At 32.3% G+C, this 12,728-nt stretch overlaps 1 protein-coding gene across 7 annotated transcripts in view; it reads right to left on the bottom strand.

Annotated features, from left to right (window-relative positions):
- Positions 1-12,728, bottom strand: part of ZC3H13 (zinc finger CCCH-type containing 13) — a 97,442-nt gene that overhangs the window by 83,531 nt on the left and 1,183 nt on the right. For 6 of the 7 annotated variants that reach the window (XM_040622876.1, XM_040622885.1, XM_040622886.1 and 3 more), the window contains exons 2-4: positions 7,747-7,872; positions 7,325-7,434; positions 4,627-4,738 (exon numbers count right to left, since the gene is read on the bottom strand). In XM_040622876.1, coding sequence (XP_040478810.1) covers positions 4,627-4,738; positions 7,325-7,434; positions 7,747-7,863 — 339 coding nt within the window. In that variant the 5' untranslated portion in view covers positions 7,864-7,872. The remainder of the gene's footprint in view (positions 1-4,626; positions 4,739-7,324; positions 7,435-7,746; positions 7,873-12,728) is intronic. The other variant, XM_040622879.1, reaches the window with a different exon arrangement.

Here is a 12,728-nt window from a genome sequence, read left to right as displayed (position 1 = left end):
TACCTCAGGATTTTGTGTTGAATTTAGTTCCACTGTATTAAAGTTGGTTCAGATTGTCCAGACCAGCCTTTTACAACAGAAATATAATACAACACATATGTAATTTGGGATTTTATTGTTCTGATGTTAAAAGGAAAAGAAACAGGGAAAATTAAAATTCTGGTAATATTTTTTTTAACCCTGTATATCCAAAATATTGTCATTCTAACATATAAACATAAAAATTATTAATGATAGATTTGGCTTTTATTTTACATATTAAGTCTCTGAAATTCAGTACGTATTTTATACTTACGGTACATCTCAATTCAAACTAGCCACATTTCAAGTGTTTAACAGCCCCACTGGAGCACAGACCCTAGGCCACCAGGGGTTCTCAACACTGGCTACACATCAGAATCACTTTTCATTTATTCACTAAGTGAACTTACTAGATCCAGGGTCTGGAGGTGAATCTGTGAACAAGAATAGATTCCTGGCATACAAATCTCTTTTCTCTTGCCAAGCCCTGACTGACACATTAAGATTATTCATAATCTGATCTAACTACCTCTTCAGCCCTCACCTCAAATTCACATGCTATAATTTCTGTATGTTAGGCACAGAGCTTCACAGTTTCTCAAACTCACTAGTCCTTTAAAACTCCTTATTGTAACTGTGTTGGTTTTCTCCTCTTTCTAAACTTTCACCAACCCCTCTTCCATCCCACCTATGCTTCCAACACTCAGTGCAAATGTCATTTTCCTCTGTGAAATGTTCTCTGGTTCCCCGGGCAGTTATTTATTCCTTCCACTGTGTGTTTTGCTCATCTCTCTCTGTCACACTATCATACTCTATAGAATTACAATGTATCTATTTATGAATTTGTCTCCCCACAAGATCACAGGTTATCAACCTCATAACTCAGACACACTGGAGTTGAATTCAGTGGCAGAGAAAGGGTAGAACGACAGTTAGTTTGTATCTTGACCTATCTTAGCTATGCTATGTTATCTAATCTATGGCTGCCCCTACCTAAACTAAATCTGACTTTTCCATAAATTCATTACATAAAGATCAACAGACATCTGTGTTGCAGATGATCAGCATTTGTTATCCTGTCAGATAGATCACTCAAAATAATTAATACCCTGGTATCGTAGCTTATTAACAGTTTTCTCTAAGTTTGGATAGGGAATTTCCTAAAACCTGATCACTCTTGTGACTATGACCCGCAGGTATGCATGACACTCAGCACCTTTGAGGGCTTTCTCATCTAGGGAAAGTAAGAAGCAGGCTTTAAATTTCTTGATGAAATGCCAACTCTGCTATCTACTAAATTGATATGCTGAACATATAAACCTTTATGATCGGCAGCACACTTAGATTTAGATATCTGTTAACAACCTAAATCTCCAACGCAGATGTTCATCTCCTATTAAGAGCCTAACACCAATGTACATTAGAGAGGAAAGGCCAAGAGCTATTCTCATACTGTACGTGCCATTTATTAAATAGTCATCATGGATTAGCCACTCATGTTACTTGTTTTACATATATTTTCTTCACAGCAAAACACTGATAGAGCTATAGCCTCCATTTACAGATAAGGAAAATGACAGCAGAATTAAAAAACAATTCCTAAAATAATGTCTTCAGAATATGAATTCTAGACATTTGCCTTTTGAACTACAGTCCATTTAATGGTATGCTAGAGCCAATTCACACTGACTCACAAGAGCCAACTCTTGTGTTAAATTTTTAGGAACTGTAGAAGTCATTGTTAAACACAGCTATGATTAAAAATTAAATGCTATAAGCTAACAATTACACAAATAATAAAAACAAAGGTAACTGTTATTCAAAACTCACTTCCTAAATATTTCAGTACATTTTACTCGAGATTAATTACATTTATTATACGCGAGTGTGTGTGTATATATATGTACATATATGTGTGTATGTGTGAAAAATACTATATAATGGTGTGAAATGAGTCATCTCTTCCCAACTCTGTATTCATTGATACCACTTTGCTAACTTGAAACTGACCATGATGGCAGAATCTATGCCAAAGAAATTGGCAAATCCTACAAAGCATGGCTTTTTTCCCCCTGAGTCGTTGTTAAACATTACCAGCACATCATGGATTTCATTCTTTATTCTGAGTAATCGGTTATTTCAAAATACAATACAAATGCTCAGCCCCTACCCAGAAATTCTAATTCAGTAGATCAGGGGTAGAGTATCAGCATGTATTTTACAAAAGACTCTTTCTCCTCCAAAAGAATTGTGATATGTACATACCTCTAGCTAAGAACTACTATCTGAGATTTCTAAAGCAGTATTATGTATCATCAGACATTAGAAAAATACATACTTAAAAGTGTATTACTTCAGGTTCCGGAATTTATTTTATTTATTTTCTTTTTAAGATTTTATTTGACAGAGAGAGACACAGTCAGAGAGGGAACACAAGCAGGGGGAGTGGGAGAGGGAGAAGCAGGCTTCCCGCTGAGCGGGGAGCCCAATGAGGGGCTCAATCCCAGGACCCTGGGATCATGACCTGAGCCGAAGGCAGACGCTTAACAACTGAGCCACCCAGGCGCCCCATACTTTAGGTTCCTGAATTTAAATCTCTACAAACTATAATGTAAAACTATAAAGCAACTTTTTTATCAAGGATCAAAAAAAAATAGTCATAAGCAAGTTTCTATGTAGCTTAAATTATCAGAAAGGTTTCTCTTTAAACAATTCAAGAATTTTAATAAAAAGATTATAATATGAGACAAGTAAGACATCCACATGAAAAAGAATAAGGCTGGACCATAAATAAAAATTAACTCAAAAGGGATCAAAGCTAAAGCTAAAGCTCAAAGATTCTTTGAAGAAAACAAGGCATGAATCTTTGTGACCCTGAATTAGGCAATGGTTTCTTAGATAAGACACCTAAAGCACAAACAACAACAAAAACAGATAAACTGTATTTCATCAAACTAAAAACATTTGTGCTTTAAAGGACATCATCAAAAACATAAAAAGACAACCCACAAAATGGAAGAAAATTTTTGCAAATCATAAATAAGGAATTTGTATCTAAAATATAGAGAGAGTTGTTATAAATCAACAAAAAAGACAACCCAAATTAAAAAACAGGCAAAGATCTGAAAAGACATGTCTCCAGAGAAGATATGCAGATGGCCAATAGGCACATCTTATTGTTCAATATCAATGATTTCAGTATCATTAGCCATCAGGGAAATGCAAAAACTATAATGAGATTACCACCCATTAAGATGGCTCTAATCAAAGAGTTCAATAATAGCAAATGCTGACAAAGATGTAGAGAACTGAAAACCTCACGCACTGCTGGCAAGAATGTAAAATAGTGTAGTTGCTTTGGAAAACAACCTAGCAGTTTCTCAAAAAATTAAACATAGAGTTAGTGTATGACTCAGCAATTCTACTTCTAGATATAAACCCAAGAGAAACGAAAATATATGTCACTCAAAAAACTGTTTATGGATGTTCACAGAAGCATTATACATAAAAGCCAAAAAGTGGAAACAACCCAAATGTTCACCAATTAATGAATGAACAAAACGTGATATATTAATACAATGGAATATCTGGCAAAAACAAGGCATAAAATATTATATATCCTAATAATCTTTCATGAACCTTGAAAACACTATAGTAGGTAAAAGACACAAGTCAAAAACAAAGCCACATATTGCATGACTGCACTTATATGAAACATCCAGAACAGGCAAATGTACAGTGATAGTAAGTGGCACAGTGATTGCCTGGGGCTGGTGGTCAGTTAGATAATACAGGTATAACCATTAAAGGGGTACAGGGCTTTTTTGGTTGTTGGTTTTTTTTGTTTTTTTTTTTTTACGATAATGAAAATGCTCTAAAACTGATTATGGTGATGGTTGCATGACTCTGGGAATATACAAAAAGCCACCAAAAGGTACGCTTTAAATGGACGAATTGCATGGTACGTGGATTATACCCCAATAAATCTGTTACAAACACATATACATAAATTTCTTTAAAAACACTAGCTCAGGATGAGATTTCCATATCTGAAACACTGATACACTGATGTTTTCTTTTATTCAATAAGCTACATCATAAAATATATTTCTCTTTTGGCTTCATTGCCAAGAAATTCACCATTAAATTTTGTGGTCACATGAGCTTTCCTTCACCTAAGCTCTCTAGTTCAGTTTCTGTCACCACCATGCCTTGCTTTCATTGTTTTAATTTCTCAGTGTTCTACTGTAGCCCACTTCAATCTTTCTTGGAAACAAGCCAGATATGATGGCTGGCTGAATTCTAAAAATTTAAGAATACTTTTAGATACTCATGATGCCCACCAAGATACAGAAATCCTATGAAGTTCACCTTGAGCTCTGTGAACCAATTCCCTTCATCTTAACTACCACCAAGAACTGATTCAGAGAATTATCAGTTTTCCCAGAGGACTTTTTTTCTCTAAATTACATTATATCCATATAAAACATTATAATGTGATATTACACACCTACCATATATTTAGCACACAAGATAATATTTTAAATGGAACATCAGTAATAAATCACTACTGAAATTTAACTGTTTTGGGAAATTCATTCCTACCCTAACAGGTGAGGATGACTCCTCTGTATTTCGTTTCTGGGACTCAGTGTCCACATCTTGGCGCTTGTTCTTCATTCTTTCTCTAAGATCCCCTGTAGGTCTTTCTGGTGACCTTTGAACCAAAAAACAAAAACAAAACAAAAAACAAAACAAAACAACAAAAATCTATATTTATATAACATTTATAAGAATATATTTACAGAAATACCTCATGAATCTCAACAAAATTTTTCTGTTCATGGCTCCTAATGTTCAGAAAAACAATTTGCTTCAGCTTAAATATTAATATATAAAAAATATGAGCATCACTTACAAGTTTTCTCCCCATTACAATCAGAAATGTACACAATAAAATTCCATGGGGTGGCAGGTACTGATGATATGAATAAGAAACTGTATGTGAGCCAAGAAAAAGGAATTTGTAATTAACAGCTTAATTTGTTTTTCTAAAAATCACATGTAGGTATTAGTTATATTTGAAAGTAAAAAGTAGGAAGATAGTTTTAAACCACAATGTTGTAAAATTAATCAAGAAGCAACAGTATTATCACGCATACATATATGTGGCTCGAGGTAACATCTACAACTGAGAATTACCCATCTTAGGAATCACGGGACACAGAGGAGTTTTGTGTTATTCTTATAACTTTTCTTAAAATTTGAAATTATTTCAGAATAGAAAACAGTCAAAGGATTCAAAGCAAGACTTCGGCAGTGGATTTCTTTTTAATTAGGTAAAATCATACATATTTATAGTCAACATTCGTAAGCTTTCATAATTCATCCTGAAAATGTGACAGATGGCTATCCAATTATTTTTACACCATTAGTGAGAAAACACACTTCCTTTAAACAATATTCCTAGAGGACCTTTTAAAAAGGGCAATAGAAGTTAAGGAGTGGTATGTCCCTCACTGGCCACCAAAAAATACTGTATATATTTTTTAAGGATATAAACAAATCAAATAAATGTTTCCATCTATTTCAAGTAATAGTTATCAATCAAATCAATTCTTTTATCAATCAATACAAGTCACATGATTAATGAAGAAAATAATTTCAGTTAATTCACTTTAAAGGATCTCATTAATATCTGTATGTACATTTTATAGGACTATATTAAATGTTTTAATAGTTAAATCTGACCTTGAAAGTGGAACCTATTAAAAACCAGTACTTAAATGCTTTAAATTATAATTATGATGACATGTACATCTTTTGTGTCGTGGTTTCCTTTATATAATAAGACAATTTATTAAGAACTTGTTTCGACCCTAAGGAGCGCCTAACAGAGTGCTCTACATACAATGAGTGCTCAATAATGACTTAAATATTTTGTGACTAAGCATTTCTGAAATACAGTTTTTCTTTCCATCTTTGCATCACATTATGAACTGTATTTTCTTCCCTACAAAGGAAAAAAAAGACAAATCCAAAGGGGGTTATCAAATGGAAAAACATGCACAAGAGAACAAAAAAAATCCTGTATTCTAAGTCTAGTAATGACACTATTTTTTCCCATTTTAGACAAATTTCTCTGCCCATTTTCCTCAAAATTACCTCTTGTATAAAAATTTTGTGTCGGTTAACAATTAATTTCACAGATGAATTAAAGCATGTGTTAAAAGTGTGGTAATAATATGAACAAAACATTAAAATTATTGAAACACTTTACCTAAGTGTATATTTATACAGATAATTAAACGCATGTTAAGAACTGGTTTTTCCACATTAACAGAAGGCATAGATGACAATCTAAATACAAATAAAACAGTATTCAGCATCACAAGTAAACTAAAATGTACGTTTAAGTGAACAGGAAGTCAGTTAAAGGTCTGAATTTTAAATTCTATTAAGTTTCAAAATCTATACACACACACAACACACACACAAATTCACCCATTTAAAAAAAATCTGCAAATGCTAATGTTCAGTTTTATACTACTGCTGTTACCAAAGCAATCAGCACATCCAATTTTAGGACTTGGTTAACTACTTGTTTACCAATCAAGTTTAAACTGTTTTTGTGACAAACTTTACATATGTTACATATTTAAACACCATAATATAATCATCATGAACTGAACCAAAATAAAAATTAAAGGTCTTTATTAGGAAAGTTACATTTAGCTTTGCCTTTATTAAAGGCAAAAAGATGTCCTAAATAGGTAGTAGTACCTTCTTTATCTACATATAAGTACCTGTTTTCATTTACATTAATACATTGTGATAAGGGATCTGGTGAATGTATTTTAATGTACAGAGCTTGCAGCAGACTGTCTTATGTCATTAAGATCTGAATTTAAACATCTTAGAAAGCTAAAATTATATTTGTTAAATTTTAATTTTTTAAGAGTTAAAAACAGTCTTTCCCCAGTAAAAGTAAATCCATGAAATTCTGCTATCTTAAGCCATTTTAGCACATACCTGGGGGTGGGGAAAGTAAGTCATACATATATTATTAAAAAATCTATTGGAAAAACAGTAAATACTGAGCAAATAATTTTAAAGTGTACATTTTATTAATCTTGAAATGAACAACTAAAAAAGATCTTGTTGATCTTTGACTATTGATAAGACCACCACCAAAAGAGAAAAATCTGATCAAATATATGCTTGTATTTCAGATTTTTATACTAGATAAATTACAAAAGCCATCTTCTAATAGTATATGAACAATTCAAAGTTCTTAATTTACCTTCTATAATTGCTGCTATAACCTTTACCACGGGGTGAAGGGCCATGTACGAATCTACATGTGTTTCCATAGAGGCAGTTGCCAGTCTTCAGCCAGTTACGGCACTGTGTCTAAGAGACAGATATGACTATGTAAATTTCATATTTATTTCTGGAAAAAAGATGCTAGTGGGACAAAATTAAAACAAATGCTACCAAAATTCCAGCTACCTTGAGATACATTATTCATTCCCCAAACAATAAAAGCATCAGGAAAAAAAAACCATAAAAATTATTACCCTTTTCACTCCTTTATGAAACTCAGTTTCAAAAATTTACTGAACATTCCTACAATACAACAACCTATGCGCCTTTATGATACAAATCAGTATTCAAGAACAGGATTATAAGACAACCCCTGTGACTGATCTAGTGACAACTCACCTCTGCTGTACTGCCAGTGCTGGGTCCAAGCCTCTCAAATACACTGGGTCTTCGGGATGTGCTATCAGATATGGTCTTGGTATTTTCCACTGTGACCTTCCTTCTAATTTTTGACATTTTGTACTACTTTAACCAAAAAAGAGAGAGGCAAAACTGTAAAATTCTTCAGTTTTAAATTAACTGAGCCCATAACTTACACGTAGATAAAGCTGTAGATAACACTGTAAAATTATGGGGAACTTTTCTCAGGAAGAAAAAGGCATAGGAGAGGTCACAGGTAAACAGAAGGTATCTTCTAAGGCACGCCACATTAGTGAGCTCATAACAACGCTGAAATCTGTTGGCTAGAATTTTTCCTCTTCTGCAGTGTGAAGGAATAAGATTCTACTTGCACAGTTTTCATAGTACATCCAACCTCAGAAAACAACTACAAAATGTTCAGTTTCTAAGTTTCAAAATTTAGTTAACTATCTTTTAAGGAAAAGTTGTGCTATTCCCCATAAGGTAGTTAACTGGAAAAGAAAGCCATGTCAAAGAGAATTGGAAAATAAAATCAGGTGAGAATTTTATTGATAGTAGAAATTATGCTTTATACAGTTTGTGACATTAGGTATATTCCAAAAATCAGCTTGGGAGAAAAATACAAACTATTTAAATATTTTCTCTATCTTAACAGAGCTTAAAAAAGAACAATCTAATCAAGGACATTTATTTTCAATAATATAAAGAAAATTCAATGTTGACAAAATGACTTTCTTTCAAAATAGGACAGGCTACAGAACTAGAAGCCAAGATGTTTCTATAATTTATACTACATTGACATAAAAGTCAAAGATGCTAAAAGTGATGAACAGGCTATCTTACCATTATTAGAAACAAGAAAGACAAATTGTAAGAATATTTTACAAAAGTAAATAAAATATTTAAAACTAAAACCATAACAAAACAAATCCAAGTATATAATCAGGTGATTCAACTGGAAATGAAAACATCAGATATCAGTATTTATGATATATGTTAGAAAAAAACATTAAGTTATAGATCTAGAAAAAATTAGTACATCACTGTGGGAACTGGGTAGGAACTGCCTAAGGGGGGGGGGACTAAACCAAATCATATTTCATATAGTCCAATTAGTTGAAATCTTATCAATAGTCAAAAGTTACTAGAATGAATGGTTGCTAAAGAAGTAAAAGTTCCATCTGGTACAGAACTGGTCTCCATAAAATTCACAAATTCAAGAAGCTCTTTAAAGCGGTTTCAAAATAAAAACATATCACTTGAAAGGAAATTAAGTCTTGATAGTACCAAATCAAAAGTTTAAAAAAATTATAAACAATATCTGGTTTAGTTAGATACTTCTTCTCAGGTCACATTTTTAAAAAAATCCTAGGAGTAAGGACAACATTTGACAAATGAACAGATAATGAACCAAGAGGAAAATAAAAATGATACAATACGGTAGTTTTAAATTGGAAAAAAATGTATATTCTTATTCTTTAATATAAAATACAAACATTTTAGTAATTAATTTTTAGTGATTCAGAGAAATTGGAAAGTAACTTTACAAATTTTTAAAAATTAGTGTAGAGTGACACATTAATAAGAGTTTGCTGCAACATAAAACCACATAAGTATCAACTGTTCTCCAAATAAGGAACTATACAGCCAACCCTACATACAACAGTTAGTATTATAAGATAATCTTTGATTTCATTCTCAGCCCAAATGTGAACTTACAGAGTAAAATTTGGTAAAATTTCACATGTCCATTTGATTTACTGAACTGAAAAGTTCTTTATAGAACGGAAGGCCAAGATAAATGGAACTGAGAAAAGATCTTCTAGAAAATGTAGAGCTTTGCTTAACTGAGAAAACCACTTTTTTACAATTTATATTTGAGCAAGGAGTCCATAAAAAGTGAACATGTCACAAAAAATAGGGCAAGTTTAGAACAAAAACAAATGGTCAAGTCTCATTATGTTACTATAAATATTAATATAGAGATGTACATTGTAACCTTCATTCACTAATTCAATTTTTTAAACATTTATTAATAAAGTTAAAATTGAATGAGTTCTAAAAGTTCCTTATTAGCTCTTATTAGTTATTTAGAACTTAGAAAACAGGCACACCATCGCCTCATGCTGTCTCAAGACAACTAACCCTCTCCTTACATATTTCCCTCTACTATCAATGGAAATAGTTCTGCTCCCCAAACTCCTATACAGCCGCAGCATGCTGCCACTCCCAACACACCCTCCTCCAAAAAAATTAATGGTAGTGCTTTCCACAATTTGGGCAACAGCTATTTATTATTATACCTGAACACTGGTCATCTAGCATCTCCTTTCTTGTTTTTTCTGCGGGCTCCAGGTATTAACTCCACTGTTTCTCTTCCTGCTCTATAATCTGTTGCTTAGATCAGCAGTCCACTACTCCCCTGACCTACCACTGAAAACCATGGCTTCTCTCCAATCCTAGATCACTAACGTAAACTTTGAAGATTTCAAAAGGTTTGGAGGACTATGTCAAAGACAAACAAGTGAGGACTGATGATGGAATCTTATACTCCTCCTTGTATATATTCCTGCCACTAAAAAAGTACCTTCCCACAGAGACAAAGTTGCTTGTACATGTGACATCAAGATTCATCTACACAGTTATTATCACTGGAATTTTACTTTTAGCTACTTTGAGTCCTCCAACTTAGGGAAAAACAGCAAAGTAAAAGTCATATTCTCAGAATCCAACAGTGTCAGGCTTCCTCCTAAAATTGCACTGACTTTGAGTACCAGGTCTATGTTATAGGGAGGTCATAGACAGGAATAAAAAAATCTAAGACAAAAGGGAAAAAGTATGACTTGAAGTCTTCTAATTGAAAGGAAGAGGAATTCTTCTGATCATCTATCTAGGAACTTCAAATAGTAGTCAGCAATAGTAAGTTTTCGAAATATTATTACTGAATAATATGACTGACATAGATAAAATGCTTTATGCTTATAAAGGATACAAAATATAATATTTTAAATCCTACTTGTCTAAATATATACACATAATCTACAATACACCAGAAAAGCATTTACTTTTATATAATACTGTATATTAAGTATGTGACCAACTAAAATGACTTAATTAGAATTTTTAATCTAAAAATTTGAGCCCTCAAAGGCAAATAAATACCACAATATAATAAAATATAGATTGGACTGAGTGGGGATAAAAACCTTTTTCAATTAATATCTAAACAGGCTTCAATAAGCAAATGCTTCAAAGTATGTGAGAAAAGTTAGAAACAATAAAATAGAAATGTAAATATCAAAGTCTTCCCTACCTCAGAGACTTTAAATCTTTTCCCTCCAGTTTTGTTTTCAAATTAATCTTTGATTTCAAGTTGTCATTACACTTTCACCCACATTATCATGTCTTTCCCAAACACCAACATTTCACCACCGGTGAAAGTCTATGGAGTTATTTTCCTATTTCTCCCCTCCATTTGCAGAGTAAATAAATATCAAGGTTTTTATGATACATTTTCAATTGAAAAACAGGGGGCAAAGAGTTTGAATCTAGTAAAATATAACAAAAGATCGTCTTAATAAATGGGAACAGTCCCCTTTCTCTCCCCAAAACTTACAAATATCACAATGTACTCAAAGATACACCTTATAAATATGGCTAAGAAAGGGGAAACATACAAATGATCAATGATTCCTGAAGCCTAATTACTAAAATCTTGTCAATAAAACATATATCAATTCTAGTATCCTCATTTTAATCCATAATTACATCTTTTTGAGGCCTCATCTTCCCCTAGCACAAATGAAAGCATATATTATTTTAATCTGGGTAAGTTGCAGAATAATATTAGGAAACTGTCAAGTAATTAAACAATAAAAACTACATAAATTTACTAACTGGTAGAATAAATTCTTATCCACTGAAGTTCTAAAATTAAAAGGTTTATATTAAAAATAAGGTCTCTTCCTATTTATATTTCATATTTTTGAAAGAAAAACATTAAGTTTATTTGATGTATAGTCTGGGAGAATTTTTTTAAAAATAACTTTCTAAAACAATCTTGCAGGTTGCTTACAGATAGACTAAAACAATTCCAAATTTAATTCCAAACAGAATTAACAGAACTAAATTGACTAACTAAAATGAGCATGGCAATACTGCAGCACTGTGCAGAAAAAAATAATTTGTTAAAAAGACTATGCACAGAAAAGAGCCAATGCTAGCAACTACCATAAAGTGAAATAAACAGAACTGCAACATGCAGACTACCAAAAAGAATAAAGATACTTTAAATAGCAACACCAGTTAACCTACAGCTGTTACTAACTATCTACTAAAATAGCTCCAACTGTGTATGAAATGGAGAATGGGGTTGGGGAAGGTTGGGAAGACTAACATCCACTGAAAACCAACTCTTCAAATGTCAATTAAACAATTTTGATTTCTATATTTAACTGCCAATGCATACCGTAATACAAATTAACACTGACAACTTATTAACATGCTAATAACCTGTACAGAAGTGAAAATAGCATCCACTTGATGAATTTTAGTATTAATTTACCAATATGAAAATTGGATTGATTTGCATAACTTAAATATGCAATCAATATTCATTTTGAAACAGCAAGAATTAGAAAGCCAGTAACAGGCATGCACTTGATAAAATTGGATCCTACCAGATCCACACAGTAAAAGTCTAAGTTTCATGTTGCAACTATTTTTACAGACACGAATTGCTACACACCTGCATCTTAGTAGCCTCTTGTTTAAATTGTCATAATCTAAATATTTCATTAAGAATTTGGAAATTATTTGAAAATCTACAGATTATGTCCGCAATACTCTTAAAAATATTCTCTTAGGTACTAAAGCCATTAATTTCAAATATTACAAAACTAGACTCCCCTAACTGGCACCATATACACATGCATGGATTATACTGCATAAACATTTAGATT

This window comes from Ursus maritimus, unplaced genomic scaffold (assembly GCF_017311325.1).
Source record: "Ursus maritimus isolate PB19 unplaced genomic scaffold, ASM1731132v1 scaffold_10, whole genome shotgun sequence".
Taxonomy (NCBI): Eukaryota; Metazoa; Chordata; class Mammalia; order Carnivora; family Ursidae; genus Ursus; species Ursus maritimus.
The sequence above is the reverse complement of the archived record's forward strand: the minus strand, read 5'-3'. Positions and strand labels throughout refer to the sequence as shown.